General features: G+C 45.8%; 1 protein-coding gene across 1 annotated transcript in view; it reads left to right on the top strand.

Annotated features, from left to right (window-relative positions):
• TSHR (thyroid stimulating hormone receptor) overlaps nt 1-25,318 on the top strand; it is a 237,947-nt gene that overhangs the window by 174,603 nt on the left and 38,026 nt on the right. The window contains exon 7 of the mRNA XM_065403505.1: nt 4,809-4,877. Coding sequence (XP_065259577.1) covers nt 4,809-4,877 — 69 coding nt within the window. The remainder of the gene's footprint in view (nt 1-4,808; nt 4,878-25,318) is intronic.

Raw genomic sequence — 25,318 nt, 5'->3', positions numbered from 1 at the left:
AGAATCATGGACACATCAACTTGGGTACTGAACATCGCTCAGCGATTTCCCGGTCAACAGAGCAGCAACTCAACAAATCCTAAAGTTCTTCCTCAGAGCCACACAACGTGCTAAATAGGCCCTGGAACAAGAATCCTGCAACTTAATGCCAAAGGATACTCATGGGCAAAATGTGAGTACCTTGGAAACCTGCTGAAGACTCACAACATTGACATCCTCATGTTGCAAGAGACCCATGTTAATAACGACCCACAGAGTAGGCACTACTGTATCTATGGATATAACCTAATTACTAGTCACTATCATCCAAAATATGGCTTGGCAGTATACATCAAAGACACCATCACAAATTTTAATGTTATTCCACCAACTGAAGAGGAGACCACATTTACCACAACTCTCAAAGTAGGGGAACTCCAAGTTATCAACGTCTGTAAAGACCCTAGCATAAAATGGCCAAAACCAACGCTACCCAGCACCCCTATTCCATACATCTATGCAGGCAATTTTAATAGTCACCACAATATGTGGGGCTATAAAACAAATGAAACTGATGGCAAAAATCTCATGGACTGGATATCTGCACAAGACTTACAATTAATCTATGAATTTAAATAACTATCAACATTCAATTCAAGATGCTGGCAAGGTGGGTATAAAAAAGACCCAACATTCGAGTGTAAAGACAAAAGTGGAAACACTCTCATCGCATCACATGAAGTACTACCGGCATTTCCAAACAGCCAACACAGGCCCATAATGATCTACATAGGCATTGAAATTCCTGTATTTTTTCTGAAACAGATACCACAATGGAATTTTGCTAAAGCTGATTGTGATGCCTACAAACAGACTGTTGAGAAAACTGTCCCAAGGATTCCGGTGAGACTGGAATTCTATCAACAGTTTGCAGGGCTCATAAAAGTAGCAGGAAAGAAGAACATTCCCCAAGACTTTCAGAAAAAGCACACTCCCTGCTGGACGTGAGAGACGTGGGAGTTGCTCAGGCAATACAACTGGACCAGGAGCTCTCACACCTCAAAAGTCCTGCTACACTTCTGTGACACAGCAAGACGCCAGCGCTAGCTTGACTGCGTGAAAAACCTTGATTTTACACATTCAAGCCATCAAGCCTGGACACTACTGCAATGCCTTGGAGCCGCTAATCCCACAGAGCATCAGCCACCAAAAATCTGGCCAAACTCAATAGCCTCGAAACTGGTGGAGAACACAAAAGAACCACTCAATAAACACACGTGGAGAGAAGTGTATCAACAACTCTACTGGACACTTGCATCAGTCCCCCGAGGAGAACCTGCCACTGTCAGCATTGAGGAAGTAAAAGAAGGACTTGCCACGATGAAAAAAGGGAAGTCTGAAAGCCCTGATGGTATTCTGCCAGAATTCCTCCACCATCTTGGTCCCAAAGGACTCCAATGGCTAGCAACACTGTACTCCTCTACCTTAAGGACAGTACAGATCCCTGAAATATGGTGTGAGGCAATGATAATTGCCATTCCAAAGCCTGGGAAGCCCACTGATGAAGTGGAAAGCTGTAGGCCGATTTCTCTACTATGCACAACCTATAAACTTCTTGAACGTATCATCCTCAAAAGAATACACGCTTTTACTGAGCCAATTATCCCCGTTGAACAGGCAGGCTTCTGGACAAAAACGTAGTTGTTGCAACCAAGTTTTGACACTCACAACTCACGCTGAGGCTGGCTACCAGAAAAAACTAAAGACTGGTACAGTGTTTGTTGACCTCTTTTCTGTGTATGACACTGTATGGATTAAGCGTCTGATGCTGAAACTTGCAAAAATTATACCTTGCTACCAAACACTTCACCTGCTGTGGACCATGCTGAGTAACAGACACCTACAGGTGTACCTGGGTAATAAGACCAGCTCACCCCATACCATAAACAATGGGCTACCACAAGGTTCTGTACCTGTGCCAGCCCCTTTTAATATTTATATAAGTGACATGCCTCCAACTAAATCACGAAAATTTGGATATGCAGATGATCTTGCCATGACAATCCAAACACCAAACCTCCATGACACTGAGAAAGTTAACTGAGGACTCAATATTTCCTGAAAATGGAGGCTCAAACCAAACCCTAGAAAAACAATAGTAAGTGCATTTCATCTTGATAATGGGAGTGCCAAAAACACACTGAAAGTAGCTTCTTTTTTTTAATAACAATGTGTGACATGATTGCACCCCAACTTACCTCGGAGTGAAACTCTGCCAAACTCTCCCCTTCCATGAGTACCTTGAGATAAAAACGAGAGCCAACATAATTCAGAAACTAGCAGGTACAACCTGGGGTGCATCGGCATCAGTGTTGCGAATATCTGCAATGGCACTTGTATATTTGGTACCTGACTATTGTATGGACCAGATGCAGCCACACGTGACTTGTTGACAACCAACTGAATACAGTGATGTGGTGCATCACTGGAACCCTTTAGTTGACTCCTACACCATGGTTACCTGTTCTGTCTAATATTGCTCCCCTGCCAATACGCCAAACTTCTGCGATACTCCGTGAAGCTCAGCGAATCCAGGAAAACAGATATTTTCCTATCCATCAAGACCTCATCAACCCCAACATTGTAAGTCCTGCAAGCCTTTCTGGGAACGTTCGCTTAGCCTCATGCAATCAGGCAATGATCAGAAGGAGGCTTGGAAAGCAGATTGGGCTAAACAAAACTTAAAATATAAACACCTTGTGCTGGATCCCAGGCAGGAAGTTCCTGGTTTCGACCTTCCATGGACATCTTGGTCAACTCTGAATCGAATCCGAACCAACCATGGTAGCTGTGGACATTGCACAAATGAAGAATCAAGGACTCCTTGGCTTGCGAGTGTGGCTTCCCACAACAGACCATCAAACATATCACCACCTCCTGCCCAATTTATAAATATGAAGGAGGCAATAAATTCTGCCACTCCTGATGTATCCATCTGGCTTGATCAACTTCAGAAGAAATTGTAGCTGCTGCGCTACAGCAGCCATACTAAAGAAGAAGAATGGCTGCACCTTGCACCCCACACTCAGCTCCCTGTATCTCACAGCGTGACTGCTGCATAGCTGAATGAGGAGGAAGAGCAGGGTTCGGTGGCTGTTCAGCAGGTTCTACTCAACAGTAGAAAGCCTTCTACCAGGATGGCCTATTCGGCAAAATGGAAATGGTTTTCAGTGTGGTCATTGGCCTGCAGAATTCAACCGATGCTGGCTTCCTGCTGCACCTTTAGTCATCGGGAGTTGAATTTAGTTTATGAAAATGCATTTGGCAGTGATATCGGCATTTCATTCCCCTATTCAGAGAAGAGCAGTCTTCGCCAATCCTTTGGTATCAAGATTCTTAAAAGGACTTCTTCACCCTCTGGTCTGAGAGCCGGTTCCTCTGTGGGACTTTAACATGGTACTGATGGGACCTCTGTTCGAGCCCCTATCATCTTATCCCTTATCATCATCGATCCCCTTTCCACTCTTGTGTCAGAAAACTGTGGTCCTGATAGCGATAACATCTGCAAGGAGAGTGTGCGAGTTGCAGGCTCTGATGGCAGGGCCTCCTTATACACAGTTCTCCAAAGACAAGGTGAATTTATGGCCACATCCAAAATTTTTGTCTACAGTGGTTTCTCTGTTTCATTTGAACCAGGTGGTATACATACCTGTATTCTTTCCTGCGCCACATTAATCTCTGGAGAAATAGTATCTCCATACATTAGATGTCAGATGATGTATAGCCTTCTATTTGGACAGGACTAAACTGTTTTGTGCTTCACCTCGCCTGTTTGTGTCATATGCAGGTCGTATAAAGGGTCAAGTGGTTTCTTCACAGATGATCTTTAGATGGATACCATCCTGTATCAAGACTGCATATGAAATAGCTTTGGCTACGCCCCCTCAGCTGGTTCAAGCTCATTTAACAAGAGCGCAAGCAACATCAATAGCATTCCTCAGTGAAGTTTCCGTATTGAACATTTTCAGGGTTGCAACATGGTCTTCCATACGTACATTTATGAACCATTATGCCATTACTGCATCTTCCAGGGCAGATACAACCTTGGGAAGGGCGATGCTGCAATCCTTGTTTAGATGGACTCCGAGCCCTGCCTCCTGGGTGGGGTACTCCCATGTGAATCACCTAAGTGGAATACACAGCTGCATCCACACGAAGAAGAAGAAACTGTGGTTCTTCGAGATGTGATGCAGACGTGTGTTCCATGACCTACCCTCTGTTCTCTCTGCGTCGGAGTTTCATCTCTTGGTATTTGGTGCGAAGAAACTGAGGGTGGTCGGGGCGGTGTCACTTCATAAAGCCATGGGAGGTGCTATGGCCATGAGGCTCAACACCAACCCCCGACGAGTACTGCTAGGCAAATTTTCCTGCTCCAGTGAGCTCTGTGCACATGCACCTAAGTGGAATACACACGTGCATCACAGCTTGAAGAACTACAGTTACAGTAAGTTATTGTTTCAACTGGAAAACCATGGGAGCTCATTTAATGTTTCTGGGCAAGTCTGAGGTGGGTAATAGAACTACCTTGCCTTTCTTGGGAAGAAAGTAAAAGTTAGTGCAAGTTGCAAGTGGTGCCTGGCATTCTTCTGTGCTCAGTAGTCAAGAATGCTGCTAAGCATCCATTAGCCCTTATGTTATATTATACCTGCAAGAGATTAAAATTAGTCCATCTGATATGCTGGTGGCCGGGGAAAGATAAAGCATAGTTCTCCAGGAATCTAGCTAGTACTGCATTGTAAAAACGGCTAATTTCATGTATTTGTTTGCAGCAAACTCTACAATAATGGCTTCACTAGGGTCCAAGGCCACGCTTTCAACGGGACGAAGCTGGATGCTGTGTAAGTAGCACCTCTGAAACATTTTTCTGCCTAGACACATGACTGGAGGCTAAAATTCTCAGCATGGATTCAGTCTCTCTCTCTCTCTCTCTCTCTCTGGTTTTGCTGGACAGTTTGGGAGATTGAGATAGATAAAAGAAGATTGTAAAAACACTCCCCACCCAGGAAATTACTGTACAGGGAACTAAAAATTGTGCCTGAGAAAATGCCAAAACTGGATGTGAGAGACAACACATCATCAGGAAATGGAGGGAGGAGTTGCACCTTGGAGCTCCAGAATAAAAGAACATGCTTTTCTTTCTGTAACAAATTTGTCCAAAAAATAAAAAGTCAGGATTAGGAAACAGCTGATACTGACTCTGGCACCCTTCCAGACCCCCTGTGTTACTGCAAATGTTATAGGATATGTCTCCATAGGCAATAATTATATGGGCTGTTTGGAATATGCTTATGCATCCTGACACTTAGCATTAAAACAAAAGCAAAAATGGATTTGGTGGTTTACAGGGATTGGGAATGAGGTAGAAATTTTTATTATGTCTACAAGGGGTGCTACTGGTCCTCAGGACAAGTGGTTAATCTCAGCTCACTTTCCATCTCTCCTAGCACAGCATATTAGGGGAAAGGCAATGAGTGGCCAGTTGGAAGACAGAAGAGAGGGGTTTATTTATCCCTGTGCCAGGACTGGCCCTTAGAAATTAGATAAAGAAAAGTCTTATCGGGTTATCTAGTCCATCCCATTAAGATTTGTTTCCTACAGCATTTTTCTAGTGCTTTGTCTAGGTCATGTAACTCCTGCTGCTTCCCCTTATAGGCTTTTCTACCATCTGATCTCACAATTGCAATTGTATTTTTAGTGATGTGGGCTGGGAACTGGACTGAAGCCTGTCACTCATTTCACACAGACCACTGCACAGCCAGCCAATAGTAAAAAGTTTTATTTACTCTTGAACTGGATCATATTTGGCCACTGAGCTAAAGGTGACAAGCTACATAAACCTCTACCAGTCCTTGTTGAGACATCCTTTAGTTTGTATCCTTGTGACAGAGGCCTGGGAACCAACAGCTGAGCCAGCACTCTGAACACTTAAACACCAATTTACTCCCCCCAACCTAATTAGTGGATTAGAATGGGCTGGGGAGAATTCAAGAGGTAATTAGCCCATTAACACAGAGGCTAAAAGAAGACACAGGAAGGAAGTTCTAGGTGTGGGGGGAGAGGCATGCTAGGAAAGCCAAAACCAAAAAGATTTCTGGGGCAAAGACCTTCCCTCTTCTCCTTGGCAGAGGAGAAACTGATGCTGTAGATGATGTGGTCTATGAATCAAAAAGGTGATGGGAGGAGCAATGTAAATAAACTATAGGGCGATGTTTAGCAATTGAAGGTCGCTGAATAGTCTTTGTAAATAAAGCAGAAGATTGGGACATTGCCCTGTCACAATCCTAAAGCCTGGTTCAGCAGCAAACTGCAAACCAAGGAGCTTTGATGTAGAAGTAGTAAAACAAAAATGCTATCCTTTGCCTGAAAAACAAAGTAACTTTATGCTCAGCGTGTATAAGCTGTTTGTTCTGAGCAGGATCTACAATATTTGTATATACATGATATTTTCTGACCTCTGTGGAAAACAAACACTGAATCCTCTAAAAGAAACTCACATATTTTTAGCTTCACAACTATCTTTTTAATTAAAGAGGAGTGTGGAGAAGTTTGAATCAACAGAAGAAATAGGAGCCTGATAATATCTGTGGCTGTCTTGCATCAGATTCCTAGTAAAGGTGATGAGGGGGAAAAGCGACATAATATGGCTGGCTACAGGAAAATATGCCGTAGTTAATGCCAGTTTTGGTGCTTAGCCCACACGGGCAGATTATTCCAGCCTTTTATAGCAGAAGATAAGATACTCTGTCTAGCAAATATCATAGGGTGTCTGTGACAATCCTTAGCTTGTATTTTGTTCTGTTTAGTTCAGTCTCTTAAATAATTTGAGGTATGAAGCTATATATACTGTAGTGATGGGCACCTTATGTAAGACTTTCAGTATCTGAGCACCTCCCAGGAGAGAATAATCTTGGTTAAAACACAAAAGCCAATCGTCCGATTTTCCTTCTCTTGTCTCTCTCCCTTCCTTCCCATACTCCGGCTCTCTTTCTTCCTTCTTGTTATCACCTGTTTATTCCTCCTTTCTTCTTTTCTCCTCTTCTTAACTGGTCAGAATTCTATCTCTGAAGTCAAAGAAATAAGTTTCACGCTTTGCTTTGCTGCAGGCAGTCACACAGTTGTCATTCTGGTCTCTGGTAATGAATTCCAAAGCTTTGGCCCTGTAACTCGGAGGGCCCCTATTCCTGTTCTCACAAGTGTCATTTGGGAAGCTGATGGTGTGATGGTTTCCCCCCTCAATGTTTCTCCAGCAGTCATTGTCATGATGAAAGGGAAGTGCACTCTGAGGTAATCTTGGGCCAGTATCATAGAGGACCTTGACAGTTAATCAGGAGACCCGGAATTTGATCCAGTATTCTATTGGAAGCCAGTGTAGTGATATGAGCAGTATGATGATGTTGCTGAGGAAGCAGGATGCTACACTGTAGATTAACTGTACCTTTTTTTAATACTAGAGTGCTAATATTTAGATGGAGCGAGTTGTAATTGTTTAGTCTGACAGACTTTAAGGCCTGGATCACTGTGGCTTAATATGATTGGGTGCAGTCTTTTGGCTAGTTATAGATGGAAGAACGCACTTTTTGTAACTGTGGGTCCCTGGGTTTTCCGCATCAAAGAAGTCCAGGAAAGATACCTAAGCAGATAACCAGTTTGACACTCAGAGGACAGGCCGGAGGTGCTGGGAGGGAGGGGGAGGAGCGGGGATGGGGCACGCTCGGGGGGGAAAGATGAGGGTCAGGAGTGGAGAGGGAGCGGGAAGAGGTGGGACAGGGGTGGGGCCTTGGGGGAAGGGATGGAGTGGGGGTGGGACCTGGGGCTGAGTGGGGGGTTTGGGAGTCCACAAAAAAAATTAAATCAAAATGGGGTTCCTCAGGTTGCTAAAGTTTGAGAACCGCTGCACTATGATATATGTATTTAGACAGAACAAAGAGTTTCAGCAGATCATGACTTTTCATATGATATCTTACATAGCATGCTTTGTAGGAAATATCACAATGATATATCAATGATGAATATGTGGGTTACAGGGTGCTACTTCGGGGTATGGAGTGTCACACTTAGGTCTTCAGAGTGCTTCCTTCTTCCAAACATCATCATATTTTGATGGCAAAATATAGTTAACTCAAATCTTGAAGGGACTGTGCACTGGTAGTTAATGCACTGTACAAGCAAGTCTATGGAGAACATATTGTGATACCTACATGATGGCAAAATGGATTAACCCCTATTGGTCATATAATGTGAGCTAACCATTGGGAGATCCCAGCAACCCCTACGTTTCTGTTCTTGAAGCCAGCCTGGGAGCATTGTAGTAATGGGTAGACATGGAATGCATTGCCCTTTTACCCACATACACTGAGTCAGTCACTCTGAGCAGACTACATAGTTACAGGTTATGCAGTTTGTCAAAGATATGGACAAATTGGAGAAAGTCTAGAGAAGAGCAACAAAAATGATTAAAGGTTTAGAAAACATGACCTATGAGGAAAGAATCAAAATATTGGGTTTGTTTAGTCTGGAAAAGAGAAGACGGAGTGGGGGCATAACAGTTTTCAAGTACATAAAAGATTTTAAACAAAATATATATTTGGATTATCACCACTTTAATGAAATTGGACTCTGGGGATTGTAGTATTGCGTGTGCAGGTTTATTGTCTTGGGACTAAAAAGGTGGGGCTGAGACAACATTAGAGGGCTTGATTGTTCAGCAGCTGAAGAGCTGCATTAAACCGCAGACCAATCAGAACACTGCGATCAGCAAAAAAAAGTAATTTATAATTTAACAATCAGACACACAGGCAGGGGCCGCACTGGGGGAGCAGGGCTTGTGGGGGCTATAGCCACCCCAAAATTTGCCTTAGCTCCCCTATAGCCGTCTCTCCAAGCGCAAAGGTCAAATGTTACGCTGAAATAAGGGTGGCAGGTATGGCATTGCCACCCTTACTTCTGTAGTTCTCCACTGCTACTGGCAGTGGCATTGCCTTCAGAGCTGGGTATGTGCACAGCAGCTGCCGCTCTCCAGCCACCCAGCTCTGAAGGTAGCACCTGCCACCAGCAGCAGTGTGGACGTAAAGGTGGCAATGGGGTGCTAATAAGCCTGCTGTGAAAAGTGATATTTGTATATTTGTTAATATCACTTTTCACAGCAGACTTAGTGCCCCATTGCCACCCTTACTTATGCGCTGTTGCGGCAGCGGCACTGCTTTCAGAGCCACTCAGCTCTGAAGGCAGCATTGCTGCCAGCAGCAGTGCAGAAGTAAGGGTGGCAAAGTGATGCTAAGTCTGTCTGAAAGGGGTTGCCAATAGAAAAAGTTTGAGAACCACTGGTCTAGTTATTCTGTAGTCCTGCCTTGAGTGCAGGGGACTGGACTGGACTAGATGACCTATTGAGATCCCTTCTAGTCCTACACTTCTGTGATGCTGTAACACCAGAAGAGGTCACCCAAGTCCCCTCGCCTGCAGAGTAGGTGTCAGTGCAGTGGATTTAGAGTTAGATATAAGGATGAAACTAGAAATCCTTTTGAATTCCTACACTGGCTCTGATTCTTTGAGTGTGAAGCTTCTGGTCGGGGTCTTGGCAGAGTAGGCAATAGCAGTGCTGAGATGCATGGCACTTAGGAATTTTTAAGAAATGGACAAAAAATGAACATTTTAGTAAGACAGACTATAAAAACATTGTTGAGTTACTCATGATTTATTTTTTTCTGACAGTTTTGTATGAGTCTAAAGAGAAACTTAAGAAAACCAGTTAGGAAAAGAGACCTTTCACATCTGATTGACTCTAAAATGACTACACGGGATCACACCCTCTCTTTCCTTTCAGAAAAATAAACTGTACTGAGCACTTGATGCTTCTCTGATGCTGTCACACACAAGTTACAGTACTAGCATAGTTTTTAGTTTAATAATTTTTGAGGGTGGAGAAGGGATGTTGGTTCTAGCCAACAACAACAGGTTTTGGTTTGGGTTTTTTTTAAGATTTTGTGGCATGCCTTGATTTGAGAGAAACTTCTGAAAGCTTAAAAATAAGGTCAAGCCAGGTAATTCTAATGTGGAATTTTATTAGCTTTCTCGCTCAGACACATATGACAACATTATATAACTAAAACAAACCATTTTAGTATTTTGGTAAGTATCTAAGATAATGAAACTGTTCTGTTGTTGTTAATGCATAATGTTAGCAGCCTAGCTTGCTTTATAATCACTGAAGCAAATTACTTACCTGGAGGGAAGGTGATTGGAGTAGGATGTTGAAAGCAGTAGAGAAGAGTCATCTGCTATGTAAACGAGACATGGACGTAACAATAGGATGAAACAGTAATTCTGAAGTTTTTCCCTTTTCATATTTTCCTGCTCAGCCCCCACAACAAATATTGCTACTTAATATCCATGTATGCTTCTTCCCCAGCTCCTGATGCCATCATGTAGGTAATCCCTTGCCAGTCATTAGCAATGGGTAAACCTCAAAAGATTCTGGAGGTTCTGTTCACCTCAGCAAAGCATACCAAACTTACCATGAACAGAAGTTTAACTGAAAAATCTGGCTGGAAATCTCATGAATAGAAAGATTCTCCACTGTGAGCTGTTAGTTAACAGATGCTTTAGGATGCATCTGATATTTTCTGGTACTTCCTTCTTTTAACCAAATCTCAAATTCTATAAGAATGGAATGCTTCATGCTGTCTTGTCATTTCCAGGCCACATTTTAGCCTAAACCAGGAAGCACAAAAGAGCTGCATTTTTTCCTCAATAGTTAACCAGAATTTCTGAATTTCCAGAAAACTTCAAGTTTTAATTAAAGATTTATGATGGGTCTTATTTTGTCCATACTTTCACATGCATCTCCTCTGAGATAGGGAAGTTTTCATGACAACATAGGTATTTGGTTACCACAAATGGCATATAAGAATATAACAATGGCCATATTGGGTCAAACCAATGGTCCATCTAGCCCAGGGATCGGCAACCTTTGGCACGCAGCTTGCCAGGGTAAGCACCCTGGCGGGCCGGGCCGGTTTGCTTACCTGCCACGTCCTCAGGTTCAGCCGATCGCGGCTCCCACTGGCCGTAGTTCACTGCTCCAGGACAATGGGGGCGGCGGGAAGCGGCGGCCAGCACATCCCTCGGCCCGCGCTGCTTCCCGCAGCCCCCATTGGCCAGTGGGAGCCACGATCGGCCAAACCTGTGGACACGGCAGGTAAACAAACCGGCCTGGCCTGGCAGGGTGCTTACCCTGGCGAGCCGCATGCCAAAGGTTGCCGATCCCTGATCTAGCCCAATATCTTGTCTTCCAACAGTGGCCAGTGCCAGATGCTTCAGAGGGAACAAACAGGGCAGTTATCACATGAACCCTCCCCTACCACCCATTCCCAGCATCTGGCAATCTGAGGCTATATCAGTTTAGGTAGATGAGGACAGTGTAAGTGGAAGAGTCACAGTGACTGTCATTGGACTGCGTCACTGTTGGGACTATTACTGTAGGACATTCCCAGTCTATGTGTCAGTGTCCATCGAAATCCCAAGAAGCAACATGTGTTTAAATAAATCCTGAGGCAATTATCTTGATTGAAACCTTCCAGGCTGTGAGCTGGAATGCTTTCATCTTTCCAAGAATTAGCATATACATTATGCATCAAAGTTTTCAATCATTACATTTGTTTTAATGCTGAATTCTTTTGATGAAATATAATTTGAGGGATATTTATTGGAGGACTTGCTAGTCTTACTACCCTCATAGTATGTGAGTGCTAGAACTGCTGGCCATATTGGCATTTACCCTCATATAAAAGGAACAAGTTTTCAATCTTAATTCACCCTTATTTGGAGGCCTAAACGTGTTGAATTGAGCTAGTATGAAGTGAAACAGCAGAATACCCTTATCTGGTTCAGCAAAATTTCTTTGTATTCATTTTTGTAAGTAGTTTGTAATCTCTATTGTTGTAAATGAAACTTTCCACACATGGCCTAGAGCAGAACTGTCTGTAAACAGTCAGAAACAATAACTCTGAGAAGTGTGAACTGCCCCATTCAGTAGAATGTTGATGCTGGGGTCAAGGATTCCAAATGTAATGTCAATATGGTGTTAACTTTGAAACCTAAGGATGCCAGATGTAATGTCATTTTACTTCAGACATTTTAACAGAAAGATCCAACTACTCTCAGATTGTGAGGTGCACTTTGTAGAGTATCATCATTTTTTCCCTCTGACCTCTGGACCTAAAGATCTGGCTGTGGGAGGTGGATTCTTGTCAGCTTTCCAAAGGAGCACAGTTCAACTTTATTCTTGAACTTCTTTCTGCAGTCAGTTTAGTGCTGCTGGAAGGTGCCAGATTGACAGAGAGTAAAGTCCCTTATGCATCCACAGAGTGGGCACAAATTGAGCAGCAGAAGGGCAAGCTTCTCCCACATTGACCTACAAATCTGCCTTGACTCTGCTCTCAACAGACTACCTCTGATATTGGAAGAGGAGTGCAGGCTTCATGGTAAAATCACTCCTTGTCCTCTACTGAAAAGGCTGATTTTGAGTTATTTTGTGTGTGTTATGAACTGAACACCCATTTTCTAGGAACTAGCCACAGATTGTCACTTCTCTTTTTTCCATTATTATTTCATATAGACCACTGAACACCATCTTTTGCTAGCGAATTTTGGTTATTGTCAATTAGAGCTATGTATTTAAACTGACAAACATAGAGATAAGTGTCCATTAACAATTCCCCTAGCCTTCCAGTATTCAGGGTATTGTTGAATTGAGGCAATGTCTATGGGTATAGAAAGAAAAACAGTGTACTAGTTGTGCACTCAATTTCTAAACAAAGCCTTGGTAAAGTCAGAATGCTTATATCGAGGTATAGTGAGTTGTAATTATTCAACCTGACAGTCACTAGGGCCTGGATCACTGGGGCTAAATGTGTGTTTGATAATATGGGATGGAGTCCTTTGGTTTGTGTTGGGGGATAGTAAAGAAGATGGGGATAAGAAGTTTAAATATAATTATCTCAGAACTAGAGCAGCATGTCACAATTTCTTATTTTTATGGATGCAACTTCACACCTTATGCAGTTGGCTTCAAACAAGTATCCGGTGCTGTAACTCTTTATTCTTGTGCTCTGAGGGATTGATCTAAAATCCAATAAAGTCAATGGAAAGTGACTTTAGTGGAATTTGGATCAGGCCCTGACTTCCAGCTCTTGACATGTGACTTTAATCTATTTCTGGTATTTTTCATGCATCCTGTCTGCCTATGGTTGGAGGTTAGGGGAGGGGCAAGGGTGGATGAAGGAGGAGATATACTGGTAGGAGAGCAATAATGAGGTGTTCTTTGCGTGCTTGCACATGTCCATTTCACTGTGCGCGATTGTCAAAGACCTTTTTTCCTCAACAGTACCTGTCAGGGTAGCTTGAGTGCCCCCTGCCATCATGCACTGTGCCGTGTAAGTATAAGAGAGTGGAGCACACACACACCCACCAACCTCCTTCAGTTCTTTCTGACCTCCCGTGAGGTTGTCGGAATGGAGTCAAATTTGTTGTGACAAGATCTTCCCTCACTCCTTAGTATATATACACTCTTACTGTTAGAAATTAGTTAGTTGAGGTTAGTTTAGCTGGTTTTTAGTAATTGTTTTAGTTTTAGGTCTTTTTTGATTAAATTTTATCTTTCGGTACTGGGATCAGTACTGGAACGATGCCTCACTCACTGGGAGTTTGTCTTGCCAGTCTTGCAGTAAGCCTATGCCAGTCAGTGACCCACACCTGGCCTTCTTTAGATATTTGGGAGAATCCCACATCAGTGTCCGATGTCACATTTGCAAAGGATTTAAGCCTCGCTCAAAGAAAGAAAGAACAGCGAGGCTCAGGTGTTTACTTATGGAGGTAGCACTTTGCGCTCGTGAGGTTTTTACCCACGAAAGCTTATGCCCAAATAAATCTGTTAGTCTTTAAGGTGCCACCAGACTCCTTGTTGTTCACATTGGGAAAGCACCTCATGCATGGAGGCGCCCAATTAGAGATAGCTGCAGCTCCTCGATCCCTTTTGCCAGTGCCGAAGAAAAGGCATAGGCCCTCCTCAGGTTTGGTACCTCAATTGAGTTTGTCAGTACTGAAGCCAGGTAGAGGCAGAGACTCTACGAGACATTTGAGAGAGCACTTATCAGTTAAGAAGAAGGGATCGCTGCCTCTGGAACCTGTGCCAGGTCTGTCAAGACCATCCCCTAAAAGATCATTGCATCAGGGTCATCAGTTGTTGCCACACTCAGTCACCCTGGAGGAGTGTGCAGCTGCAAGGGACCCACTAAGCCTCTCAGTGCCAGTATCCCTGGCAGTACGGGAAGGTTTACAATTGGTACTGATTCCTGAAGCTCCTACCTCACCATGTCAGGAACCAACAATACCGTTACCTCCCAAACTTCCACAAAAGCTGGTGCAGTCAAGAGGAAGTCTCCAATTATATCCTTAGTACTGCTGTCATCAGGTTCTGGCTACCTATCTCAAGTCCAAACTGGTTCTGCCCCTCTGTTGTCAAAGGTATTGGACTCTTCTTCAGACTCAGAGGTGTGTTTGTCTTTGTCATGTCCAAGATGGGGAACATATGCTCCATCAGAGACCATGGGTCATGCAGCAGTCACAGCACTGGCCTCCTGCTCAGGGGCAATGGCTCGGTCAAGGATGGGTTCCAGGCCTATATTACTGGCCATTTTGGATACTGTGGGATGTCTTTCCTCCCACAAGAGTCTCTCCTCAGCTGTCTCATTTACTGTCCTCAATGGCAGGCCAGGGGCATCAACACTGTGGACATCATTCTCCAGTACCAAGATTGGTACTGAGCATCCAGAAGTCACTTGGGCTGCTTCTCCACCACAAGACATAGAGCAGCCACCACCTCAGAATCCTTTTGCATCTGCTTCCTTGACCAGATGAGGTGGCAAGAGATTAACCACCACCAGAGGATCACAGAGCTTATCAAGATCTATTGAGAAGAGTGGCCTCTGTTCTTGACAGTAAGGCAGAGGAGGTGTGTGAAAGCTCTCACAAGCTGGTGGACATCATATCAGTGGCCCCTGCCAAAGTGGCTCTGCTGATTAAGAATGCCATTTTACTCCTGCCAGAATTCTGCACCACTGCACAATGCAGAATTTACACAGAATTAATGTTCCGCACAGAATTTTATTTTTTCATGCAGAATTTGTGATTTCTGGGGCGCTGTAATGGGATTGGCACCCACCTCTCGCGAGTGCCCCCTCTGGTTGAGTGTGTCCGTGGTCTTTAAAACAGTCCAGCCCTGGTATGAAGCCATATCCCCAGGGGTTCCTCCCTGGAGACATTATCTTCCTGCGGCACTCCCCAGGCTCAGTCCCTACTCAGGGTCCGCAGTCAGCCAGGAGCTCCTTGATTGCTTCCCCAGACCCTGCTAGCAAACCGTCTTTGGCTCCGTTCTAGCAGCCACCCAGGAGCCTCTCGCTGCCCCAGTCCCTGCCCCCACTTAGCTGTTCGTTTTACAGCAGTTCCCTCAGCTAGGCATGCAGTCCTTTCTTCTCCAGCTCCAAGCAGCAACTGGCCTGTCTCTGGCTCTGTAGTTCCTTTTTATAGGTCCCTTCTGGGCCCTGATTGGCTGCTTCCCCTGCAGCCACTCTAGCCTGCTTGGAGGACCTCTCCACTGCTCCTTAGCAGAAATGAGTGTGGCAGGACCCTGAGACCTCCAAAAGGGTGCCTCTGGGTCTAGTCCACCCCATCACATCCCCCCCCTCCCCTATAGGATTGGGGTGGTAGTTCTGTAGAGGGTACTCTCTTGTTTTACTCCATTTTGCCTCACATGGGCAGGGTCTTCCACCTCCCAGACTTCTCTGTCTGGAGGGCTCTTATAGTCTCTCTGTGCCCTGATCAACTAGGGTCCTTTTCTCTCGGGTCTCTTCACCTTGAGTCTGTATTAGTCCTTGCCCCTTTCAGTCAGGGCTCTCTCCTCTAGACCTCACTGTCTTGAGAGCTTCTAGCCAGGCTTTGCCCTGGTGTCCAGAGTCTACTCTCCCAGGTCTTTCTTATCTGGAGAGCATGTTCATGGTCCCTTCACTCACTTTTGCCTCCTGGACTGTGGGGTCTCTGTACGCCAAGCCTCTAACTGTGTTTCATAATCGTACACTATGTGGAGCAAATGCTCTTTTTCCTCCATGGTGAACTGGAGCTCTTTGGTCAGCTGCTCATTTTTGAACTTGAGATCTTCCAGTTCCTTTTCTGCTGCATCCAGACCCAGTTGTTTCACCAGGTCATCCTCTCTTAGGAGGGAGCTCATAAAGCCTACTTGCACTATTCCCTTCCCTCCTAATGCAGATAGGCTTTATGAGCTCCCTCCTAAGAGAGGTCCAGTCTCTATCCCAGCCCTTCTCTTTCTCCTCTCCCAGCTGGGGCAAATCTGTCTGGACCTCTGTGCTAGTTAGCACACTGGGTATTTTAGCCCGAGTACTCACAGTATACTTCTGGACCCTGAACTCTGTCTGGGTCCCTGCTGTACCCTGCTGTACCTTCTCCCTCTGAGCCTGGGCCAATGCTTCCTGCAGAGCCAAGCATTGTTCCCTCTGTCCTTTGGCTTCCACCTGTACCCAGACCAATTCCTGCTCTATCCGGACCAACTGGCTAATAACTTTCTGTGTGGAGATGTTAGCCTAATCCAACTCTTGTTGGCACTTTCTCAGTGGGTCCCTCACATCTGGGGTATTCTGGTCTCATCTCCGGGCTCCTTTCTGAGGTCTCCTTACCATGGCTCCCAGCCCCTCTGCATTCTTTCTCAGCTGGGCCCAGACACTCTCGGTCCTGGGTCGCTGTCCTGGTCCTTTCCACATGAGGGCTGAGTAGCCTACCCAGTCTCTTCCCTAAATTACAGGCCATGGCAAGTCCTTGATCATGCCGACACAGAGTTGAGCTCTCCGGCCCTGTACCTCCAGCCCAACTTCTGCCATGGGGTAGACTTGGGTCCCCCCATGTACACAGGAGACGTGTACTGGGAGGTGTCTGTCCAGGCCAGTTGCCCTCACTTGGTCTTTCCGAACCAAGGTGTACCCACACCCTGAGTCTATCAGACCCTTAACTACAGTTCCTCCCATCCTGATTGTCGCTACCCATGGTGGGACCACCCTGACCTTCAAAGTAGACCCCCACGGATTATTCCACTGTAATAACAGTTCAGGTAGTCACATTACACTACTGGGCAGTGCCTTTTAATGTGCCCGGGCTGGCCACACCTGTAGCAGACTACCGGGTCTCCTAGCTCCTTCCCAATAGTACCTCACATAGGTTACAGGGTTCCCTGGACCCCTTGTTATTGTGGTGCACCCCCTGAGTCTAGAATCCTTGGGATCTTTCCCCCTTGCAAGCCTCGTGGGGTCACCCCATGGTGAACCCCTCTCAGTTTACCATACAGCTTGGGCTGTTCCTCTTCTTCAGCCTCAAAGTAGGCCTCAGCTTGCTCGACTGCCTCACCCACTGAGGCCAGCTAGAAACGCCTTACCCAGCTCTGTGCGCCTCCTGGTAGGACCTTCAGGAATTGCTCTAGGACCACCTGATCCCGGAGCTTCTCCACTGAGCTGGTCTCACGGGAATGATTCCTTCTAAAACTAGTGGTTGTACGCTTCTGGAGTCAGCCTTAGCCAATCCAAAATGGCTGCCTTCACCACAGGGTAGGAACTCGCCTGCACATTGCTTACCGCATGATAAGCCGCTTGTGCCTCACCTGTCAGGAATGGTACTATGCAGGCTGCCCAAGTTGATTCTTTCCAGTCTGCTGCCCTTGCTACCCACTCAAAGGTCTGGAGAAAAGCCTCGGGGTTATCATCCAGTCCAAGCTTTGCTGGGCCCAGAGCCAACTGACCACCGGTTCCATCACCAACTGGGTTCTCAACTGGTGTGACTCAACTGCCTCTGTGTCCACTCCTACTGGTCGGCCTGGATCTCCTGTCACCGTTGCTGAGCCGCAAATTGGGCCTCCTGTTGCCTCTGCAGGTACTCTATTAATTGCATCAGCAGGGTCTAGGGGCGCGGCTACTGCTCTTGCTGCTGCTGTACTGCCTGCCACCAACAGGCGGATCACCTCCTCCATAATTGTGCCCCTTGTCAATCAGGGGTCAGTCTTAAGATCCCCACTTCTTGTACCAAATGTAATGGGGTCAGCACCCATCTCTCGTGAGCACCCCCTCTGGTTGGGTGTGTCTGTGGTCTTTAAACCAGTCCAGCCCTGGTATGGGACTGTATCCCCAGGGCTTCCTCCCTGGAGACATTATCTTCCTGCGGCACTCCCCAGGCTCAGTCCCTACTCAGGGTCCGCAGTCAGCCAGGAGCTCCTTCATTGCTCCCCCGGTCCCTGCTAGCAAACTGTCTTTGGCTCAGTCCTAGCAGCCAGCCAGGAGCCTCTTGCTCCCCCAGTCCCTGCCCCCACTTAGCTGTCCATTGTGCTGCAGTTCCTTCAGTCAGCCAGAAATGCAGTTCTTTCTTATCCAGCTCCAAGCAGCAACTGCCCTTTCTCTGCTTCTGTGGCTCTTTTTTATAGGGCTCTCCTGGGCCCTGATTGGCTGCTTCCCCTGCAGCCACTCTAGCCTGCTTGGAGGACCTCTTCACCACTCCTTACCTGAGATGAGTGTGTCAGGACCCTGAGGCCTCCAATAGGGGGCCTTTTGGCCTCGTCCACCCCATCACAGGCTCCTGCTGGCGTGATTATATTGTGTTATTTATCCAGCTACTCCACCATGCTGTCCACATTCGACACACTGTAATTTTCACTCTATGCATCCGAAGAAGTGAGGTTTTTACCCACGAAAGCTTATGCCCAAATAAATCTGTTAGTCTTTAAGGTGCCACCAGACTCCTTGTTGTTTTTATTCAACACATTGGGACTCCTAGTAAATTGGGACAAATCAATTCTTAAAGCAGTACAGAAAATAGCATCTGTTAGAGCGATCTTAGATTCCCCAAAGGCGAAGGCCTTTCTACTGCAATCCAAGTTTGAAGCACTATGGGGCTTAGTGCTGTGGTTGAAAGCACATCCTCTCACCGCAGCATGCTGTTGTCTTGGTCTCCTGGGTCACATGGCAGCTTGTACCTATGTAGTGCAACACACCAGCCATTCCTACAGCTTTCTGAGTTGCAGCCTAACTTCAGCATATGCCCCAATTGTCATAATCTGGACAAGATATTTCGGGTGCTCTGGCACTGACAACCAGCCAGCTCAGGTCACAACCTCAAGGAAGTGCTAAGTGTACCAATTCACTTGTTAGAATAGAACAAAAGTGGATGTTATCCCATTATGTGTACGTGGCATATGCCCAGTAATTACAGTTGCTCTAAATGCATGAAAGCTAGTGAAATGCTAATGTTATTGTCTTCACCTATCTGTTTCCTCTGATTACTATATTTGTATTTAATTAACAGTAAATCAAAGGATTGTGTTAGTATTGAGATGAGAATTTACTTGATGTTCAAACTTCCTGAAAACCTATGAATGTTATCTGTATTGTTTTCACTTATCCATCCCTATTATAATGAATAGTCAGCAATTGTATTATGTGTATTATGTGTATCACTGTGTGACGCGGTGCCTGCCCTGCACTGGCCCTGAGGGGGTTAGAACCAGCCTAGGGAGGCTGAGTGGCAAGCAGCCAAAGGAGTGGCTGCAGGGGAAACAGCAAATTAGGGCGGGGGCTGCAGACAGTTAGGGCCCAGGTGACCCATATAAAAGGAAGCTGCAGACCAGAGCGAGTGAATCTGCTGCAGGAACACCTACGGAGAAGACTGGCTCCTGGCAGGCTGCCAGGATTTACAGGCTCGAGGCCCTGGGAAGAGGGTAAAGGAGCTGGAGCCAGAGGCAGGAGCAGAAGGAACTGAGGCTGCAGGGAAGTGGCCCAGGGAATAAAGACAATGAGCTGGAAGGAAGAGGCAGCGGGAAGCTGCTGTTTGCATGGTCCCTGGGCCGGGGCCCAGAGTAGTGGGTGGACCTGCCCTCCCCTCCCCCCCCCACTAGCCGTTGAAGGAGCGGCCCGGCTGTGGACTGCCAAGCCTCTGTGAGGAGTGGCTGGCTTCTTGTTGGAGGAGTCCCCCAGAAGGGGGGGAAACTGGATGGTGACACGGCTGGAGGGCTGTGCCACGAAGCAGACGCTGAGAGAAAGGAGCCGTAATGGATCTGCAGGTGGAGACGAGGACGGGAGAGCCACCACCACCCGAGGGCTCGCCCGCTGGGACTGAGCTAATTCCCAAAATGCCCGAAACCACCGGGGTGCCAGTGTGGTGAGTGACCCCGTGACACACTATAACTGGATTACTATGTGTATGCATAGGAAGCAGAATGTTAATTTCAAAGCAAGTGGTCCCTGATGCGGTGACCCAAAGTCAAATACTCAGAATGCATTCTTCATCAAAGGAAGAGCCCATGCTGTCAGTGCATGCATTTGCCTGGCTGCTTTTTGGGGAAGACAGCTATAAAAGTGTGCCTTGGGAACAATCCTTCATCTCTGGACTGATGAATTCTGACAGGGTGGAATTCTGAGCAATTGGACCGAGAATCCCTACAGCTGTTTTAGGTAACCCTGAGAGACTTATGGAAAACTAGCAAATTATTACACCTCTGCTATCATATTGGACTTACAAACTTTGATTCACCTGTAATGTGTTTTACCTATTTTAACCTCTCAATAACCCTCATTTGTTTTTCTTAGCTAATACATCTTTAATTAGTTTACTAGAAAAATTGGCTTCAGCGTTGTCTTTGGTGAGATCTGGAGTATACTTTGACTTAGGGTAAGTGACTGGCCCTTCGGGGCTGGAAGAACCTAATACATTGTGATTTTTGGTTTATGTGACCAATATAAAGTCCAGTTTGTCCAGGTGTTAAGTTTGGCTGGAGCACCTAAGGGGACTGCCTGTGGCTCCATGGTGAGACTAACATAGTAATAAGGAGCACACATTTATTACTGGCTTGATGAAATCTAATTATAGAACATACCATCGGTTTGTGTTGTCTGCCCTGTTTTCTGACAATCTGGCGTCAGATTGGCACTCTTAGTCGTGAGCCACTCCAGACACCGTGACAGATGCCAAGGAGGGTTTTGTCGTCTCTGGATTGGAGGGTGGATCATCTGAAAGTTTATGTGTGGATCACCTTTATTGCCCTGCTACCAACCCTTCCTCTAGTCACAGATGCATCATGCCTGGTTTGAGGAGCTCATATGGGGTCACTACAGACTCAAGGTCTCTGGTCTTCTCAAGATCTAAATACTTATATAAATGTAAGGGAGTTGAGATCTATTCGACTAGCCTGCTCAGCTTTCCTTCCGCATATAGTAGGCAAGTATCTGTTAATTCTAATGGACAATGCTGTGATTATGTTTTATATAAACAGGCAGGGAGGGGTGTGCTCAACCCAGTTGTGCCAAGAGGCAATTTGCCTCTGGGAATTTTTTATAACTAATTTGATTAATCTCAGAGCTGCTTGCCTGCCTGGGAAACAAAACATGTTGGTGGATCAGCTGAGCAGATCCTTCTCCAATCACCGTGAGTGGTCATTACATCCAGACATGGCCAGATCCATCTTCCAGCTCTTGAGGACTCCCCAATTGGATCTGTTTGCAACAAAGACCAACAGAAAATGCCATCAGTTTTGCTCCTTATGAGGTTTTAGCTCAGGATCACTGAAAGATGTTTTCCTTGAGGAATTCCCTCCTATACACCTTCCCTCCAATTCCATTGTTACCCAGGGTCTTGTAAGCATGGTCTTGTTTGACTTCGAACCTTATCCTTATAGCACCAGCATGGCCTCAACAACATTGGTACTCAAGCCTACTGACCTTGTCAATCAAACCTCTGCTATCTCTTCTGTTGGATCCAGGACCACAGTTGCCTGGTCCCTCCTAGTCTGTAAGCCCTCCACCTGACAGTGTGGATAACTAACTCCTTTAGAAAGAACTTGCTCTAAGGACATTCATAAAGTGTTTCTGGATAATAGAAAGCCCTCAATTAGGGGCACTTACCTGGCTACGTGGAAGCATTTTTCCATTTGTCCCATTAAAAGGGTGTATCTCCAGAGCTGGCTCCCTTGAATCTTGTTCTGGACTATCTTCTCTAACTCAAACGTCAGAGTTTAGCTGTTAGCTCTTTAAGACTATATCTGGCAGACATTTTGACCGTCTGCCCTTCGCTGCATAATTGCTTTTCTCCAACCCAATCATCATCGGATTCCTAAAGGGCTTGATCAGATTGTACCCACACATGCAAGATCCTGTCCCTCCTTGGGATCTGAACTTTCTCCTAGCAAAGATGATGGGGCCGTCTTTCTTCACTGGGAGTCAGTGTCAACATCAAAAAGTTGATCTTCAGCTCCATGCAATCATTGGATTTCATTGTGGAAACTCTAAACTCTATCATGGCATGGGCATACCTGCCCAAAGGCAGATTTCAGGCAATGAATGAAATCATAGCATGCATCATGAACAGCCCTGGTTTACCAGCCAAGATTTGTCTGTCTCTACTTGCCACATAGCCTCGTACACTTAAGTGCACTTCACGAGAATTCACCTTCGTTACCTTCAAACATGACTACAGTCCATGTGCTCACTAAACTGCCACTCCATGAATCTCATGCTGACAGTCCTGGCCAAGGTACTGTTCTCCTTCCTATGGTGGACAAACCCACATCACATACACATGGGAGTGCCCTTCTTCCCTCTTCTCCTGACAAAACTATCATCATCATCGATGCATCCCTGCCAGGCTGGGGAGCCCAAATGGACAACTGCATGACACAAAAGAGGTGGACATCTCAAGAATCCAGGATGCACATCAGTAGCCTGGAACTTTGAGCAGTAAGGTAGGCATGCAAGTTCTTTCTTCCATTCGTTTGCTCTCATCATGTCCTGATTATGTCAGACAACACCACCGCTGTTTTCTACATCAATAAACAGGGGTGTGCAAAATATGCTATCCTATGCGCAGAAGCAGTCAATCTCTGGAATCTCTGCATCAGCAATCAGATCACCCTATCTGAAGCCTTCCTTCCGGGGATACAGAATATGCTCGCAGACTCACTCAGCAGATACTTTGCAATAGACCAATAAGTGGGAACTTCACAACGGAGTGCTACATGACATCTTCACACAGTGGGGAACCCCAACCAGAGACCTATTCATTTCTCAGACCACCAAATTTGCCACATATTGCTCCAGGGGAGCCCTTGGTTACCACTCTCAGGGCAACGCTCTTCTTCTCTGCTGGTCAGACTAACTCAACTATACCTTCTCTCCACTACTGCTCCTATCTCAGGTGCTACCAAAAATTTGATGACACAAAACAGCAGTCATCCTGATCACCCTCTTCTGGCTCAGACAGTTCTGGTTCCCCAAGCTCTACTGTGCCTGTCATGTCATCCACCAATTACCATCTCAAACTTCCCCGAACTTCTGACCCCGTGCAATGGCAGGATCAAACATCCTGAATGTCCCACGACTGCTCCACCTCAGAATGTGGTATTTGGATGTTGCCAACCCTAACATGGGCATGTTCCTCAGTAGTATGGGACACTCTCTCTAACTGCAGGAAAGACTGCAATAGGCAATGTTACTGGGTTAAGTGGAAATGCTTTTCGTCTTGGGCACAACAAAAAGGTGTTATACCAGAAGCTGCAGAGAGTCCCCTCGTCTTAGACTACATTCTATCTTTAAAGACATCGGGTCTCACCCTCAGCTCCTTGTGAGTCTACCTAGTGGTGATTAGCACATCCCATCCTCCTATGGAGGGTTACTCCATTTTTACACACTGGCTAATGGCTAAATTTTGTAAAGACCTCCTAAGAACCTTCCCACCTCTCCAAAAGATCACTCTCCAGTGCAATCTGAATCTGGTACTCTTGATATTAGCAAGTTCCCCCCCACCCTTTGAACCACTGGTGACTGTCCATGCCTTCCTTGTAGCCGTCACTTCAGCAAGAAGAGTCTGTGAACTTGGCGCTATGTTGGCAGACCCACCATTTACAGTGTTCCACAAGGATAAGGTTTCTTTTGCCTACACCAAAAATTTATACCAAAGGTAATTTCACAGTTTTATCTTAACCAGTCTATTCACTTACCCGTTTTCTTCCCGAAACCGCACATGTCTGCAGAAGAACATAGATTCTATTCCCTCAGTGTTCGATGAGCCTTGGCCTTTTATCCACAGAGAACAAAAACAATCAGGAAGTCCCCGAGACTGTTTATTGTGTTAGCAGAGAGAATCAGGGGACATACCATCTCCACCCAGAGAATTTCCAAATGGAAATCTGGCTGCATTAAACTCTGTTACCAGCTGTCGAATCTACATCCCCCCACTGGGGCATGAGCTGATTCTACTAGAGCTCAAGCAATGACCATGGTATCTCTTCAAGACATGCCTCTTCTAGACATTTGTAAAGTGGTCACACGAAGTTCTGTCCACACATTTGCAACACACTATGCCCTGATGCGGGACTTGGAGACTGATGCCTCCTTTGGCATGGTGATTCTCTGCACAATCCTTCTGTCTTCTTCCTCCTCCTACTTAGGTACTGCTTGTCAATCACCCACAGTAGAATACAATAGGGACCATCACTTGAAGAAGAAGAGGACATTACTTACCTGTAACTAGAGGTTCTTTGAGATGTGTGGTCCCTATCTGTAGTCCACTTTCTGCCCTCCTCCTTCTCCTCTGCTTTGAGTCTGTCAGATTCATGGTGGAGAAGGAACTGGAGACACAGATGGTCCACCACACCCTTTATCGCCACGGACAAAAGCATGAGGCAAGTCAGAGCACATGCGCAGACCAACAGACACTACTTTCAAATTCTCTGACTCTGGGCGCATGGTGCACATGCATAACCCACAGTGGAATACAGATAGGGACCACATGTCTCAAAGAACCTCCAGTTACAGGTAAGTAACCTCCTCTTTAGCTTTTTACTAAGCCCTTTATGTCTTCAATGCAATTGTTCATTGCAGTTGTAGACAGAGTTAAGCGCTGACCAGTTTCCACTCAGAGGATTTCATCCTGGATTTCTTCATGCATTTGTTTATGCTATTAGTTGGCTAATATAACTACACCAACTAGAGTATTGGCTCATTCCACTAGGGTGCAGGTGGCATTGGAGGCTTTCCTGGCACAAGTATGTATCACAGACATTTGTAAAGCTGCGACTTGTTCATCAGTCCACACTTTTGCTGCTTATTATGCCATCTCCCACTAGCCCAGAGATGATGCCAGGTTCAGACAGACACCGAGCCCACCCTGATCTTTGTCTGCTTGTGAGTCA

The sequence above is a fragment of the Emys orbicularis genome, chromosome 4 (assembly GCF_028017835.1).
Source record: "Emys orbicularis isolate rEmyOrb1 chromosome 4, rEmyOrb1.hap1, whole genome shotgun sequence".
NCBI lineage: Eukaryota > Metazoa > Chordata > Testudines > Emydidae > Emys > Emys orbicularis.
Note: the sequence above shows the minus strand (reverse complement) of the source record. Positions and strands in the feature narration are given on the sequence as shown.